The sequence below is a fragment of the Hippocampus zosterae genome, chromosome 4, assembly GCF_025434085.1.
Source record: "Hippocampus zosterae strain Florida chromosome 4, ASM2543408v3, whole genome shotgun sequence".
NCBI lineage: Eukaryota > Metazoa > Chordata > Actinopteri > Syngnathiformes > Syngnathidae > Hippocampus > Hippocampus zosterae.
In genome coordinates this window covers 25,009,589-25,026,649 of record NC_067454.1, presented here as the reverse complement: position 1 = coordinate 25,026,649, position 17,061 = coordinate 25,009,589, and the positions used below count along the sequence as shown (strand labels likewise).

At 49.7% G+C, this 17,061-nt stretch overlaps 1 protein-coding gene across 1 annotated transcript in view; it reads right to left on the bottom strand.

The window, feature by feature from the left end:
* The window catches only part of LOC127599706 (Golgi apparatus protein 1-like), a 30,073-nt gene extending 16,201 nt beyond the window's left edge, over positions 1-13,872 (bottom strand). The window contains exon 1 of the mRNA XM_052063862.1: positions 13,514-13,872. Coding sequence (XP_051919822.1) covers positions 13,514-13,831 — 318 coding nt within the window. The 5' untranslated portion in view covers positions 13,832-13,872. The remainder of the gene's footprint in view (positions 1-13,513) is intronic.
* Positions 13,873-17,061: the final 3,189 nt, after the last annotated feature.

The following is a 17,061-nucleotide window of genomic DNA, read 5'->3' as shown; positions in this document are numbered from 1 at the left end:
CTTCAGATAAACTATTTACCCTGCCTTGACGACTTCATATTCTGCTTTGTTTGAATTGTCAAAACTTGATTGAGATCAATGCCACTTGATTACACAACAAACTGTGGCATAGGGAGGGATGAGAATGGCCACTCACCTCTCCCGATGCACACACTTTAGAGGATAGAAGGAGGGGAGCGATGCTCCTCAGCAGAGTCCGCTATGGGTTTCCGTGCAAACGCCTAGCTCGTATTGAAGCTCACTCTGCTGAGGGTGTTGGCTCTCCAGCCTACTGGCACACGGTAAGAGTTCTTTAGCTTCATACAACTTGTTTGAACTGTGTTATCATTTCTGTGTGGGACCAATAAAGTGCCTATTGTTGGTAGCCAGAAGTGTCTTGTCGTTATTTCTGAGTGCCTATCTCTGACGATCCTTTATACAACTTGATATTCATTCAAATTGAGTATCAGAAGTGTTTCAAAACACGCCCGACTGGTGAACACTTTTTCTGGGTGAGTCACATTTACGGAAAAATTTTGGAGCGAGGGGCGAATGACGAGGACGCTGCATAGACACACATCTATCTATCTCTCCACAAAAACACATTCAGTAGCAGTCCCTCTTAGCCAATCGGATGGCAGGATGATGCTCGGTAATAGCCAAAGGGAGAGCAGCTAAAACTATGTTGCGTAGAGGAAACTCGGAGCTGCGACGAGCAGCTCCTGGAAATGTATTTTTACCTTTCGTATCTTGACATTTCTTTCGTAACAAGAGGCAATATTTTCCTGTTGAGAAATTTCATAACTTGGAAATTTCGTACGAAGAGTCGTTCGTAAGTACAAGTACCACTGTACTATATTATAAATGTTATAATTATTGTTATTATGACAACCTGATGTGCTCGAGAAAAAGTCACGGCAGACTCTGTCACGTTGTGCCCGAACCGATAGAATGATCGCTGCGTGCACAACAAAATAAGGAAGAGGATCCCCGAAATAGCAGACACAGAAAGATGTTTGTCAAAGAACAAAAGGAGGCTTTAATATGAACACAAAATAACCCGACAGGGAGAATAACAAAAAGCGCTGGTCAAAATAGGGACCAGGGATTAAATAAAAGGACAACAGAAAACGCTTGCGGAAAAAGATAGCAAGGAGGGTCAGATTAGACAATGAAGATAAATTTCATTCGCAAGAGGAACAACGACTCGTAATAACAGCCACAAGGCTAAGAGGCAACGAATCAAATGCAAGTAGAAATAGGGCGAGAGAAATTTTGGCACAGCGTGGAATTCTCCGGCAGTAAGTCAACTGCCAGAGCGCACAAATAAAGCCAGTGTAATTAGTCCTTAATGGGTGACAGGTGTGTAGGATGGCAACAGGGCCTGCCCCCTGCTGGCAAACACGGGACGTGACAGTACCCCCCCCTCAACGGACACCTCCCGGTCGGTGTAGACAGTGAACGGCTCCTTAGCCCCCTCGAGCCAGTGGCGCCATTCCTGTAAGGCGGCGATTACAGCCAGCAGTTCGCGATTGCCCACGTCATAGTTCGACTCGGCTGTACTGAGACGACGAGAGAAAAAGGCGCAGGGGTGCAACTTCTGGTCGACCGGGGAACGCTGGGACAGCACTGCCCCCACCCCCGAATCCGAGGCGTCCACTTCTACGACGAATGGGATGTTGCAATACCGGAGGATTAGTGAATGCGGCTTTTAAGCTAGCAAACGCCGAGTCCGGAGCCGAATCCCATTTGAATGGGACTTTAGTGGACGTCAGACGGGTCAACGGGAGTGCCTTTTGGCTGTAGCCGCGAATAAAACGACGGTAGAAGTTAGCGAACCCCTAGAAGCGCTGTAACTCCTTCCGGTTTGTCGGTGTTGGCCAGTTTGTCACCGCCTCCGTCTTGGTGGGGTCTGCTCTCAGTTTGCCCTGCTCAATAATAAACCCCAGAAAAGAGATGACAGGTACATGAAATTCACACTTCTCTGCCTTGACGAAGAGCCTGTTTTCTAATAAACGCTGTAACACCAGTCTGACATGTTCCTTGTGTTCTTGAATTGACCGGGAGAAAATTAAAATATCGTCAAGATAGACGAAACAGAAAATGTTCAGCATGTCTCTCAACACGTCGTTGATAAGGCTTTGGAAAACGGCTGGAGCATTTGTCAGCCCGAAGGGCATGACTAGATATTCAAAATGACCCTCCGGGGTCTTAAAAGCAGTCTTCCACTCGTCACCTTCCCGGATGCGAACCAAGTGGTAAGCACTGCGTAAATCTAATTTTGAAAAGATTGTGGCTGATTGCAACGGAGCGAAGGTGGAGTCCAACAATGGTAGCGGATACGTATTTTTGATTGTGATTTCATTCAAACCACGATAATCCACGCACGGTCGCAGCGTCTTGTCTTTCTTCCCCACAAAGAAAAATCCCGCCCCTAACGGTGATCGCGATGGTCTAATTAGACCTGCAGCGAGCGAGCCGTTTATGTACTCCGTAAGAGCCTCTCGTTCGGGTTAAGACACCTGATATAGCCGGGAATTCGGCAACGGAGCGCCCGCCTGCAGGTCTATGGCGCAGTCGTAGGGACGGTGCGGGGGCAACGAGCGTGCGCGATCTTTGCTGAACACTTGTCGCAGGTCATGATAGCAGTCTGGCACTCCGTCGAGGCAGATAGTTTCGGGGGTGTCGTCACCGGCACGTTCGAGCTCCCCTACGGCTGAACCCAAACAACGTTCATAACAGTTCCGGCTCCAACTCTCTATTGCCGGGCGCTCCCAAGAAATCACGGGGTTGTGAGTCTTGAGCCAAGGGCAAACCGAGAACAACCGGAGCGGCTCGAGACCGCATTAAATAAAACCGTCGATGCTCGACATGGTTTCCGGATAATTTGAGTCTTAATGGTTCTGTTCTTTGCGTTACGACCGCCAGAAGGTGCCCATCGAGATCACAAACCCGCTTTTTATCGGCCAGCTTCTCGACATAACAACCCAGGTCAGCGGCGAAGTCGGTGTCCATAAAACAACCATCAGCCCCCGAGTCTATCAGAGCCCTAACCCGCTGCGACCGGGACCCCCCATATATCTCGCCTTCGAGTTCCAGTCTCCTGGGGTGTCCTGGCCGGGAGTCGGTTCGCCGAGGCACGGGAGGCTCTGCGCGTGGTCGTGACTCACAACTTTTGGAGAACGAGGATGGGGAAGGTTCCGGACGGCTGGGAACAGCATGAGGTCCTCGTTGACTGCTGTCAGACCGAGCCCGATCGTTGAACCGGCGCCTTCTCCACTCCGATCCAGCGCTTTCGCCACCCAGCTGCATCGGCTCCTCCCCGCATTACGTGGCACGCCGGGACGGGAAACGATCACCTCCCCGCTCCCGGTTTCTCTCTCTCAGGCGGTTGTCCAACCGTAGGGAGAGCTCGATTAACTCCTCCAGGTCGGAGCTGTGGTCGCGGGTCGCCAGATCGTCCTTGAGCTCGGTGTTTAATCCGCGACGAAACAGTCCACACAGCGCCCGGTCACCGTAGCCACTCTGGGCGGCCAAAATCCGGAACTCGATTGAGTAGTCCGCCACCGATCGCCTCCCCTGGTGGAGTTCGAGTAACCGGCCCTCCGCCTCTCTGCCCCGCACGGGATGGTGGAACACCCGGCGAAACGCCGTTACGAAGTCGTGGAATGAGGACGGGAGGCTCGGCTTCGCGTCGCTCGTCGCCATCGCCCATGACGCCGCCGGACCTGTCAACAAGCTCAAAATATATGCCACCTCCGCGGCGTCAGTAGCATGGAGGGAAGGTTGTTGGTCGAAGACGAGTGAGCACTGGTGGAGAAAGTACCCACACTGCCCGTGCTCACCCCCGTAACGTGGGGGGTCTGGAAGCGAAGGCTCCCTCATCATTGTGGGAAATGATGCGGGTGCCTCAGGGGTGGCAGGACGAATCACGGAGGGAGGTGCTCTCCGTTCCTCCACCCGTACAAGACGGGGTTCGAAATCATCGAACCTGTGAGCCAGCATGGAAACCGCGCCGCTGATCTCCGTAATGGCTTGGCCCTGCTGACTCAACTGTTGCTCTCGGCGGGACAGAGCGGACAAAATCCTTTCTAAGTCTGCGGGATCCATGGTGGCCGGAGAATTCTGTCACGTTGTGCCCGAAGCGATAGAATGATCGCTCCGTGCACAACAAAATAAGGAAGAGGATCCCCGAAATAGCAGACACAGAAAGATGTTTGTCAAAGAACAAAAGGAGGCTTTAACATGAACACAAAATAACCCGACAGGGAGAATAACAAAAAGTGCTGGTCAAAATAGGGAACAGGGATCAAATAAAAGGACAACAGAAAACGCTTGCGGAAAAAGATAGCAAGGAGGGTCAGATTAGACAATGAAGATAAATTTCATTCGCAAGAGGAATAACGACGCGTAATAACAGGCACAAGGCTAAGAGGCAACGAATCAAATGCAAGTAGAAATAGGGCGAGAGAAATTTTGGCACGGCGTGGAATTCTCCGGCAGTAAGTCAACTGCCAGAGCGCACAAATAAAGCCAGTGTAATTAGTCCTTAATGGGTGACAGGTGTGTAGGATGGCAACAGGGCCTGCCCCCTGCTGGCAAACACGGGACGTGACAGACTCGGCAGCAGCACAAAAAAATCAATATAGAAAAGTTTATTAGTATCTGTGATTAAAACATTTAGTGAACATTTTTCACTAGTCTCATGTTGCACAGTACTGTGCTGGTCAAAGCCTGGTAATGTGGTCAACTGGGAATAACATCAAAGTGGGATGTCTTTTTCATAAATGTGACAAGCAAACGACATTTCTTTGTCCAACGCGTGCGTGCGTGCACGCACACACTCACATGCACACACACAAAACGTTTTACATTAACACAAGAAACTCATGGGGGAACGCTGACCAGTCTTACTTTACATAGAAAAGACAAGGTCACACAATAGCGCAAATCTAGCTCTTTCACCCCTGGCAGCAGCAGGGACACAAATCATTTTCTTGACTCGAAACTGTCACTTCCACTAAATGTTACAAGGACATAGGAACAACATGAATAATGACAATGAAGACTCTCATCGACACCCAAGATATAAGAGACCAATTAGTCAGGCTATGCGTTATTACTTAAAGCTAATAGAATTCTATTCAGATCAAAGGCCTGGAAACGAGATATATTATTGCAAATTATCAAAGCGCTGAGATAACAGAGTAATTGCATTTGATAGCGGGGTGAATGGGATGGGGGGAAAATCCCTGGGAGCGCCAAAATAACATGAGTCACAAAAGAAAGGGAAGACTAGGACAGTGTCTTACACACACACACACACACACACACACACACGCACACACACACACACACACACACACACACACGTCACACACACACACACGCACACACACACGCGCGCACGACCTCTCTCTTTCCTGCTCATCTTCAGCCCCCTTTTCTGAGATAATTGCATTGCTTCTGCTTTGTAACAGCTGTGGCCTTCAGAAGAGCAAAGGGCTCCTTATAAATCTGCCTCTCTGGAGAGAAAGACACACACTCACACACAAAACATTGCAAAGCAGCAAGAGGTCACATTAAAGCATTTAAGATTGAATTTTGAGATGGTTAGAGCCCTCAATTCTGATGTCAGAGAAGCGGCACCGTTGATTAGTCAGGAAGAATTTCGCCATAGCCCCACAGGCACTTCCTGTTTGCCGCCAATCCCATCACTTTCTGCTGCAGGATTAGCTTCTTGATGGGCATATCAGGAAGCTGTGTAAAGCAGCATTGAACCACTTATCATGTCCCTATTATTTTACGTAACAGTACAGTGAACTTCCCTATTCTTGGTCTGATGTGAAGTCCTGTAGCTCCTTGATGGTGACGCATGAAAATGAATTTGTACCAGCAGGACCGTCAACGATGGAGGCGTTGAAATTAAAGAGTTGAAATCTATGATTCTGTCATTTATTTATTATTGTTGTTTGAATATATATACATTTGCTGATAGTCTGCCATTCCAAATGTACACTGTGAGCGTTGGGGGTTTAGGGGTAGAGGAGACACGCTTAGGACACATCACTCGAGCTCATCTGCAGAGTTGTGAAGTGTAACAGTGTCGATTTTTGACTTGGATTTAACTGGACTTGAAACAAAGCAGAAAGTGGACCTATGTGGTGATAGTAAAACATCTGACGCAGACAGATTTGTGACACCCGTAAATGACGCAATGTCATCTTTAGTAGGTGTCTCCATAAAATGACGACAGCGGAGTGATCGTCTCATTGCTCCAAAACATTTGTAGCTCCTCTGGCGTGTTATGGAGGGAGGATATTGATGGGTCAAGATTTAGGAGCTGAAATTCAGTGTTTAAATGAACTACAGGTTGTTTAACTGTTAACGTTTTAGAATGAGGAAAATGTACGACAGCCTTTCAGTCTGTGTTCTACAGACTATTTGTCTCAAGTTGGGAGAGTTGATTTAATTTGCTGCAGTTACTGGAAACATGCTTTCTATTTTTTAACTGTTAACATTATAAAGAATTTGTGTTGTGTTTATTATTTTACTTTATGTTAACTGTTTTGTAAAGCGCTTTGTTACAGCTGTCGCTGTTGTGAAAGCGCTATATAAATCAGCATGTATTGTATTGTATTGTAATTATTTAATGCATGGAATGTCTGCAAGACCACTTGCCTGAGATCGTAAGTTGACTTTACTCGGCTGTAGAATACAGAGTTCAACCACAATGTTGGTTGTGTATATATGCTCGCTTGTACTGTGACCATAGTGCACTGCATAGAGGTACAGGTTGTTGACATAATCTAATATGGAGCGTTTGATTTATTTATTGGAAATACATGTATTGTTTACTTTTGTTTCAAGTCATGCAATTTAAAGTTCAGTATAAGTTCAGTAAAAACTGAAGTTTATATGCAATTACTTGGCCGTTCTATGAATTTTAAATGTCTTTTGAAAACGGAAAAGCAATCCAAATTATTAGATATAAACCATTTTTTAGAGGAGAGAAAGTAGTTATTTTGGGTTGTAACTAGTTCAGTGGTTCTTAACCTGGGTTCGATCGAAACTTAGGGGTTCGACGGAGCCTCTGCCATGGAGGTTAAGACTCACCCAACTCAAGATGGCAATTAGTTATGACACGCCAGCTTGGCCATCGATGGCTGCAGATCACATTACATTGCTTGTCCAATCAGTGCTGCGAGAAATTTAGTTCAGTCAGTAGTCACCATGTGACTGTCGTGATAGTACGTCATACAATTTAAAGTGTACAATCAGTCTGCCATGCATGTTTTTGGAACGTGGGAGAAAACCAGAGTTACCAGGAGAAAAGCCGAGCAGGCCTGGGGAGAACATCCAAACTCCACACGGGAAGGCCAGAGCCTGGATCAAACCCACGACCTCTGCACTGTGAGTTTGACGCGCAAACCACTGGACCATTGGACCACATGGCCGCCCATATCTATATCTATGTCTATTTATTTACCTATATCCATAGATCAATATATACTGTATACTTTTTGTTCTTCTACTTTCTTCCTTTCATAACTTTGATGTTGTAATTGGGAATTTCTCTATTGTGAGACAAATAAAGGTTTTCTTATTCTTGTATATATATACTGTATCTATATCTGTAGAGTGTCCTGGGTATGACATTAAACTGCATCCAACTGGCCCTCCAGGTTGGGGGTTGGGCGTGAGGTTAACAACCTCACCCTGTAAAAACCTGCTGCCTTGTAGGTTGGGTCTCTTTAGACAAAGGCTAGGAGAAGGCAACTCTGAATCCAAATCCCCCTGCTGCCTCGCAGGGTCTGCCTCTTAGGCATTGGCTACGGTGGTACACCCTACCAGTGTACCTGGAGTGGAGCCCCGACAGGCAGGGTCAGACACGCAGTCAGCGACCCTGGCAACTCCTGCAGCAGACCCGGTCCCAAGTGGCCATCCTCTCCCTTGGGCACCGATCGGTGACGCCGAGAGGGGGACACTACAGCCTGGGCAACTCAGTGTCTCCATATCCCCCGCCCAAGCCTTCGACGCGCACTGGAGAGTGGTCTCCACCGAAGTCGCAAGACTTCGTAAAGCAACCACGGGAAGAGGCAGTTACCGGTTCATTAGAGCTCCGGCCAATTGGCGTGGAGCCGTAGCGCCAGGGGCCTCGTCCGACGGTGGGAGGATTCATCGCACTCCATTGGCTAGCTACCGCCCGCCCCAAACTGGGCAGCCCCCGGTCAATAGGGTGCTAGCCCGTCACACTCGCCTGCTCTACTGGGTGCGTAGAGAGCAGGGGAAACCCGGAAAGCGAGTGCCTCCATGCACCAGGCAAAACACGCAAGAGAAAGAAGTCCCCAGCACTTCGCATAGCAAGCTGGAACGTCAGAACTATGTGCCCCGGAATGTCCCCCGACCCGACTCAGATCACTGACCTAAGAAAGAAATTGGGAAGGAACTGGCCCGCTTGAACATCGATGTGGCCTGCCTCCAGGAGACACGACTGCCAGACAGCGGATCCCTCAGGGAAGAAAACTACACCTTCTTCTGGCAGGGTCGGCCACAGAAGGAACCGTGCCAGCATGGCGTGGGCTTCGCAGTGAGGAACTCCCTGCTCCACGCAGTGGAAACACCGACCGGCGGCACGTCCCGTCTCCTCTCCCTGCGCATGAAGACCACAGCAGGGTATGCCAACATCATCTCAGCCTACGCCCCCACCCTGACGTCCTCCCCAGAAGCCAAGAATGAGTTCTACGAAACTCTCGAAAATGAAGTGAGACGTATCCCCAAGACCGAACTCGTCCTGATTCTCGGCGACTTCAACGCACGTGTGGGGGCCGATTGGCAGGCTTGGCCCTCTTGCCTCGGCCCACATGGAGTTGGCCGACTGAACGAGAATGGGCAACGCCTCCCCGAGCTGTGCTGCCACCACAGCCTCTGTATCACCAACACCTTCTTCGCAGGCAATGACCGCCACAAGGTGTCCTGGAGGCACCCTAGATCCCACCATTGGCACCAGCTGGACCTAGCAATTACAAGAAGATCCAGCCTGAACGCCATCCTCCACACGAGGAGCTACCACAGCGCAGACTGCGACACCGACCACGCCCTAATCGCCAGTAAGGTGAGGCTGCAGCCTCGCAGAATCCACCACGCCAAGACCAAGGGTAAGCCGCGCATAAACACCTGTGGCACTGCCGACCCAGTCAATGGCAACACACCAGGCCAGGATGGCATCCCCGCTGAGGTACTGCGGCATGGGAAACACACGCTCCTGCAACCGCTGCACCAGCTTCTGAGCCTCTGCTGGGAAAAGGGCCACATCCCCCTAGACATGAGGGATGCCTCCATTGTCACCCTCTACAAGAACAAAGGGGACCGCAGCGACTGTAACAACTATCGGGGCATCTCTCTGCTCAGCACCGTTGGGAAGGAGTTCGCCCGCGTCGCCCTGAAACGGCTTCAGCGCCTCGCCTCACGAGTCTACCCCGAATCGCAGTGTGGCTTCAGGGCTAAAAGATCCACAGTGGACATGATATTCTCCCTCCGCCAGCTTCAAGAGAAGTGCCGCGAGCAGCAAAGACCTCTGTTCATTGCCTTCGTTGACCTGACCAAAGCGTTCGACCTGGTCAGCCGGAGCGGGCTATTTCAAATACTGGAGAAGATAGGCTGTCCACCAAAACTACTCACCGTTATCCGCTCCTTCCATCAAGACATGCAAAGCACAGTCCGCTTCAACGGCGCTACCTCCCAGCCATTCCCAGTCAGCAGTGGAGTGAAGCAGGGGTGCGTCCTTGCACCAACCCTATTTGGAATCTTCTTTTCCATCCTCCTCCAGTATGCCTTCTCCGACTGCGAAGAGGGGGTATACCTCCGCACACGGCAAGATGGTAGCCTCTTTAACATGGCAAGACTGCGCGCCAAGTCTAAAACCTACAACATCCTGGTAAGAGAACTACTGTTTGCAGACGATGCTGCCCTCACTTCCCATAGTGAGGCAGGACTCCAGCACTTGGTGAACAGACTCTCGCGTGCGTGCAGGGACTTCGGGCTCCCGATCAGCCTAAAGAAGACAAATATACTAGCCAGGGAACCACCGTCGCCCCCTCTATCACCATCGAGGACACGCCGCTGAAAAATGTCGCCTCCTTCACCTATCTAGGCTCAACAGTCACATGTGCAACAACACTCGACGCCGAGATCAGCTCGAGGATCGCCAAGGCTGCCGGTGTGATGGCGAAGCTGTCGAAATGCGTCTGGGAAAACAGCCTTCTCAGTGCAAAAACCAAGGTTATGGTGTACGAGGCCTGCGTCCTCTCCACCTTACTCTACGGCAGTGAGTCATGGACCACCTACGCTAGGCAGGAACGGCGACTTAACACCTTTCATCTATGTGCCCTCCGGCGGCTGCTGCGCATCAGGTGGCAGGACCGGATTCCAAACACCGCGGTCCTCCAACAAGCCGGCCTCCTAAGCATCCAATGCACCTTGATGAAGAGGAGGCTCCGCTGGATCGGCCATACCTTCCGCATGGACCCCCACCGGCTGCCGCGGGAAATCCTCTATGGCGAGCTGCTTGAGGGACGCCGGAGTGTGCTGCGCTACAAGGACACTGTCAAACGTGACCTAAAGGCGGTCCGGGTGGTTCCCAACAGATGGGAGAGTGCAGCAGCAGACCGAGCCACCTGGCGCAACACCATCCGCATAGGGGTCGCCGAGGCTGCGGCGGAGGAGCAGGACCGGGCCTCACAGAAGCGGGCAGCGAGAAAGTGCGCATGTGTGCGTGCGTGCGTGCGTGTGTGTGTGTGTGTGTGTGTCAGCATGGTGGTGAACAGCATGGTGCCATGCTACCAGAGATACAGAAACACATGAGGTTAATTAATCAACACACATGCAGACTTTCAGCACATATGAACAAATGCGAGAACACTCATTGATATGCATTTTAGTATCTCATGCTACGTTTAAAAAAATGATGTCCAGTCCATGAATTTCAGCGACATTGACACAATTCTTCTCTTTTTGACTCGAAACCCCACCACTATGGATTTGAAATTAAACTAGAAAGTGATTGCCTTGACATTTATTGCTGATGAAACTGCTGACCCAAAGCAACATGATAACTATTCAAATGTGTCATGCAATATTATCTGCGCATATTCAGCTGCTGCAGAACCCGGTGAACAGCACTTCACGGTACAGGTGGACAATGACCCCAAGCACACTGTAAAAGCAACCAAAGAGTTTTTAAGGCAAAGGATTGGAATGTGATGCAAAGTCCAAGTCAATCATATGACCTGAATCCGATTGAGCATGCATTTCACTTGCTGAAGATAAAACTGAAGGGAGAAAAAAAGTCCCACTCTGCATTCCAGACTTCAGGTTAGAATTGACTGCTAAGGATTTGCAAACAAGTGCGAGAAAGTGAAAGAGTGATTTATGATCGCTGTTCATTTGTTCCATTACTTTTGGTCCCTGAATAAGTGGAAGGCATATATGCAAAGTGTTGTAGTGTTCCTACACTGTTCACTTGCTGAAAGTGTGCATGAGATTTCCATTTCATTTCAAATACATCATGGTGTTGTTTAGAGCCAAAAAGATGAGATTGTATCGATGTCCCAATATTCATGGACCTGAATGAACAACAAGCGAATATTAGCAAACTGTTGACTGTGTTTTAAAATAACACATGTAATTATTTTTGTCGAGGCTTTTTATTTATTTCTGGACCGCCTTTCCGCAGTCGTACTGCAGTGTTACCATATTTAAATGATCACCAACGTATAAAGCACTTATGAGTCTCTTGCCCCTACTTTGCACCGACAGCTGTAATGTGCAACGTACTCAATGCCAAACCACTACGGCAGTGGAGACACACATCTGTTGATGGAAAGCAGCAAAAGAATATATGGCTGTCCAGAATGGATCCCCCAAATCTTAGCTAATGCTACTGTAAAAAAAAATAAATACAAATCAATATTTGACTTTAGAAAATGAAAAATTAGGATATGTCATCATATCTGTATCACTTCTGACAACACACAAGACGCCTGTCAATCAATAAGTTGAGCACCTTCAATAAAGACAGTTCTTAATATTTAATTGAAATAGAATAAAACAACACAGGGGTCTTGCTTTTTAAATGAGCTTTAAATGAACATTTTCACCATGTCTGGCTTGTAATGCTTTGTTAATGATTGGAAGTGTCTACTGAGCTCATTTTTATATGCTCACAGTGTGTTGTAAACAATGTTGCCACAGTCACCTTTAAAAAGTAACTGAGTTACTTTCGAAAAAGAGCTTACAAAAATTGCCACGCATGCTTTTGGGCGAGCAAGTGTGTAATTACCACCCATTCTTTTAAAGCAAATTGACTGAGGATCCATCTTTGTCAATGAATGTGTAAAAAAGATAGCAGTGAACTAACCTGTCACCAGTTCTCATCGATGTTATCAACAAGCTCCTGCCTCACTGAGAGAGCAACCATATACTGTAGAGATGTCACAAACATTATAGGGCAACTTGACTTACTTTTTGTAACATCTGATAGTAGCCTACTTGGAGTTGACGAACAAGAGAAAATGTTGTAAAAGCATCCATTCATTTTCTATCCTGCTTAATGCTCATTAGGGTCATGGTGTGAGCATGATGTAACGATAGAAAAGACAACATGCAATTTCACTCATAACTGTGTTGGGTGTTCAAACCACTCGGTTACTTTGCCACCATGAAAGCCATACGTCCATCCATCCATTTTCCAAGCCGCTTTATCCTCACAAGGTGGAGGTGCGGGAGCCTATCTCAGCCATCTTCAGGCAGTGGGCGGGGGACACCCTGAACCAGTTGCAAGCCAATCGCAGGGTACACAGAGACGAACAACCATCCGCGCTCACACTCACACCGAGGGACAATTTTGAGTGTACAATCAGCCTGCCAAGCATGTTTTTGAAATGTGGGAGGAAACCGGAGTACCCGTAGAAAACCCATGCAGGCCAGGGGAGAACATGCAAACGCCACTCAGGAAGGCCAGTGTGGGTTTTGAACTCACGACCTCTGCAGTGTGAGGTCGACACGCTAACACTGGACCGTGGCAAAATCAGAAACACCAAATGAGAAAGAGAAAAACATTACTGCACTCGAGAAAAAATACCATCGTCAATTTCAAGTAGATTTCGTGAGGTCCTGCATGAAAATTCACTTTCGTTGGTGTGTGTATCATTGATTTACTTTTGCATCCCTAACCGGCTCCACAGTATGTGTTTTGAAAGCAGACTGAACATTTTAGAAACAGACTGTGGCGATAGGTAACAACCTCAAAATAGAGCATGCGATGGGCTAGAGGAAATGGATTTGCATCTCTTATTTATAGTGTATTTGAAATATGAACACGTCTCTCCCTAAACAAATCAGTCCATCAGTCCCCGAATGCAGCTTCACCTCCACCTCAATGTCCAGCTGACATCCGTGGATCAAAAGCAGCGCGACCCCGGCGCCACAGCCAGCATCATCATCATCAGGACACGAAACGGCGGGCGCTGCTTACCTCTCTGCGGTCCTGTAGACACTCCAGCACGGACAGGTTATTGGCCCAAGTGTGTTTGGGGCAGAGCCGGGTCAAGTCCTCTCTGCAGGCCTCCTCCTCGGACAGCTTCCAACCGGTCGCCCTTCTAGGCTTCGAGGCCCCCGCGGCGGCGGCAGGTGCATCCTTAGCTTGTGGTTCAACGGCTCTGAGGACGACCGGGTTGTTTGGAGGCTCGGCGGGACCGCTGGCTGCCTTGAGGCCGAAGGCGGAGCCGAAGCCACAGAGACATACGTATGATGACAGCAGTAGCAGCAGCGGAGAGCTACCGTACGTCGCCATCTTCGCACCACCGGTAAGCTAGCCCTGTGAGAACCACAACATTGTACTACTTCCGGTCAGTTAGTTCACAATAAAAGTCAAGGTGTGAAGCAAAACACAACTGCCATTTCAACAACAAAGGCTTTACATTTTATGACTGATTTGTCAGATTCACTTTTAGCTTTCACGTACATCACATAATAAACAGGAACTCCCGTGCAATAATCCATCCATCCATCCATTTTATGATCCGCTTATCCTAACTAATGCTTATGATGCTCATGTGAGATTTTGCTCACTTTGAAAATGTCCTCCTGGTTTAAATAGCATTTTATCTGACCCAAAATACTGTTGAACAAAAACAACCATCATTTCAGCAAACATTATAATAAATAGACAAAAGGTTATCATCACCAGTTGCAATCCCCTCCCGCAGGATTGTCCAAACCCTGTCCTCGGTGGCCCCTGTCCAGCACATTTAAATGTACACCAACATGTCTTATTCAAAAGATCAAGATTGTTATCAGGCTTCTCAGAGCTTCTTGAAGACCTGGTGATTTCAAAAGAAAAAAATATATAATTCGATGTCAGTTTATTTGAACTGAAATTTTAACAAGAAAACAAGTATTGGACGCAATTAAGTAAGTATCCTAGCGAGAGACTCATAAAAGAAAAATCACAGGGGCTCATATAAAGTATTTGTATATGTAGTATTTGTTCATTCATTCATTCATTCTCCAAACCGCTTAATCCTCACTAGGGTCGCGGGGGGTGCTGGAGCCTATCCGAGCCGTCCCCAGGCATCAGGCGAGGGTGTCGCCTGCTGAACCGTCCTGTAGCAACCACAAATGCCCTCTGAGAACTCCGACATTTGAATTTCGCGCCGCGAGACTGATCAGCCACTTGGGCGTCGGCGATGGCTCCGTAGTCGACGCCAAGATGGACGGCGTTGATTTCCACTCGTGACAGGGCGTCGGCTACTGGATTCTTTTCACCAGGGACGTACTCTATCTCGCATCCGAATTCTGCGATGGCGGAGAGATGACGCTGCTGACGGGCGGACCACGGGTCCCCAGCTTTGGTGAAGGCGTGTACGAGGGGGCGGTGGTCGGTATGGATCTTGAACGGCGTTCCTTCCAGCAGGTGGCGGAAATGTCGCACCGCCAGGTATACGGCGAGAAGTTCGCGGTCGAACGTACTGTATCGGGTTTCAGGTTGGCGTAAACTTCTGACTGAAGAATCCCAGAGGCTGCGGGATACCGTTGATGACCTGCTCCACCACACCTCCTACAGCAACGTTACTTGCGTCGGTCGTCAGCTGAAGCGGAGCCGCCGGCTTCGGGAATGTCAATGTCGCGGCCTTGGCGAGGGCGGCTTTCGTAGCTTCGAACGATTTGCTCTGGGCGGGGGTCCATTTCAGGTGTTTCGGGTTGCCGCTGAGCGCATCGTATAGCGGGGCCATGACGTGGGCGAGGCGAGGCAGGAAACGATGGTAATAGTTCACCATCCCAGTGAACTTTTGGAGAGTCTTGATCGTTTTCGGCGTAGGGAACTTGTGGATGGCGTTGACTTTAGCGGGCAGGGGGCGGACTCCGGAAACGTCGATCTCGTAACCGAGGAACTCTACTTTCGACGCGCCGAAAACGCACTTGTCTCGTCGTACTACCAAGCCGTTGTCGCGGAGCAGTTGGAGGACGTTTCGGACGTGGTCGTGATGTTCTGCCTTCGTCTTCGAATGGATGAGGATGTCGTCGACGTAACATACACAGTACGACAGTTCGCCGAGGATGCTGTCCATGAGGCGTTGAAAGGCAACGCCCTCGGCCACTCATCCCGAAAACGCTCCGACGTCAAATGTTCGATATCATCCATGGTTTATCACACCCGTCTGGAAGATCAACCGCCAAACTGATGACCGAGAAGTTTGTATGGCATGGAATCAACAAAGACGTACGAGCCTGGGCTCGCAACTGCCTCCAATGCCAAGCCAGTAAGATCGGCCAACATACAGAATCCGGTATCGGCCAGTTTCCACAACCCCGACGTCGCTTCGGCCATCTTCACGTCGACATAGTTGGACCGCTGCCACCTTCAGAAGGCTACCAGTATCTCTTCACGTCCACCGAGCGGTCGACTCGATGGCCTGAGGCGATCCCAATGAAAGGAGCCACTGCACAAGACTGCGCCGCCGCCCTTCTCCAAGGCTGGGTCAGCAGATTCGGAGTCCCTGACGATATCACCTCCGACCGAGGTTCTTCATTCACGTCACAGCTCTGGACCGCCCTTGGTCAGCTCATGGGAACGACTGTGCATCATACGACTGCTTTCAACCCTGCCGCCAACGGAATGGCCGAGCGCACTCACCGCACGTTGAAGGCAGCGCTCATGGCCCGCTGCACCGGACCAGACTGGAGTGCCCAATTGCCCTGGGTACTTCTCGGAATGCGGACGACTCCGAAAGAAGGTCTCGGTGTCTCCTCAGCCGAGATGGTATTCGGTGAAGCCATCGCCGTTCCCGGGGAGTTCTTCCCGTCCAGCCAAGACGCCGCCGACTCCACGGCCTATCTCGCCGATCTCCGACGCACCGTCGGAAAGTACCGACCCGTACTCCAGACCTACCAAGACCAGCGCAGCAGACGAGTACCGAAGTCGCTGTTAACCTGTACTCACGTTTTCGTAAGGAACGACGCCCACCGCCCGCCTCTAACTCGACCATACCGCGGCCCGTACGCCGTGGAGCAACGTAACGACAAGGCCTACCGCCTCAACATCCATGGTCGACAGGATTGGGTCTCAATCGACCGCCTGAAACCGGCCTACCACGACGACGACGAACCCGCGCCGCTGACAATCACTCGAGCCGGACGCGCCGTCCGCCCGCCCGACCGCCTGCACGCCCAACCATGAACTTTCATCACTATCCTAATTCGGACTCAGCCTGCCAAGGACTCTCTAACAGGGGAGTATTTGTAGCAACCACAAATGCCCTCTGAGAACTCCGACATTTGAATTTCGCGCCGCGAGACTGATCAGCCAATCGGCGGCCCCCGCTGCCGCTCGCTACCAACCAATCACAGCCCCCGGGTGGGCTGGACGTTTGTTTACAGTAACGTCCGCTTTGCTGGTATATAAATGATCGTACGTTTGCTGAAATAAAACAGTGTACCACCGCTCTCCGAGTACTTCACTTCACTTCGCCGGGCCGTCGCTCCTTACAGTCCATCCATCCATCCATTTTCTACCGCTTATCC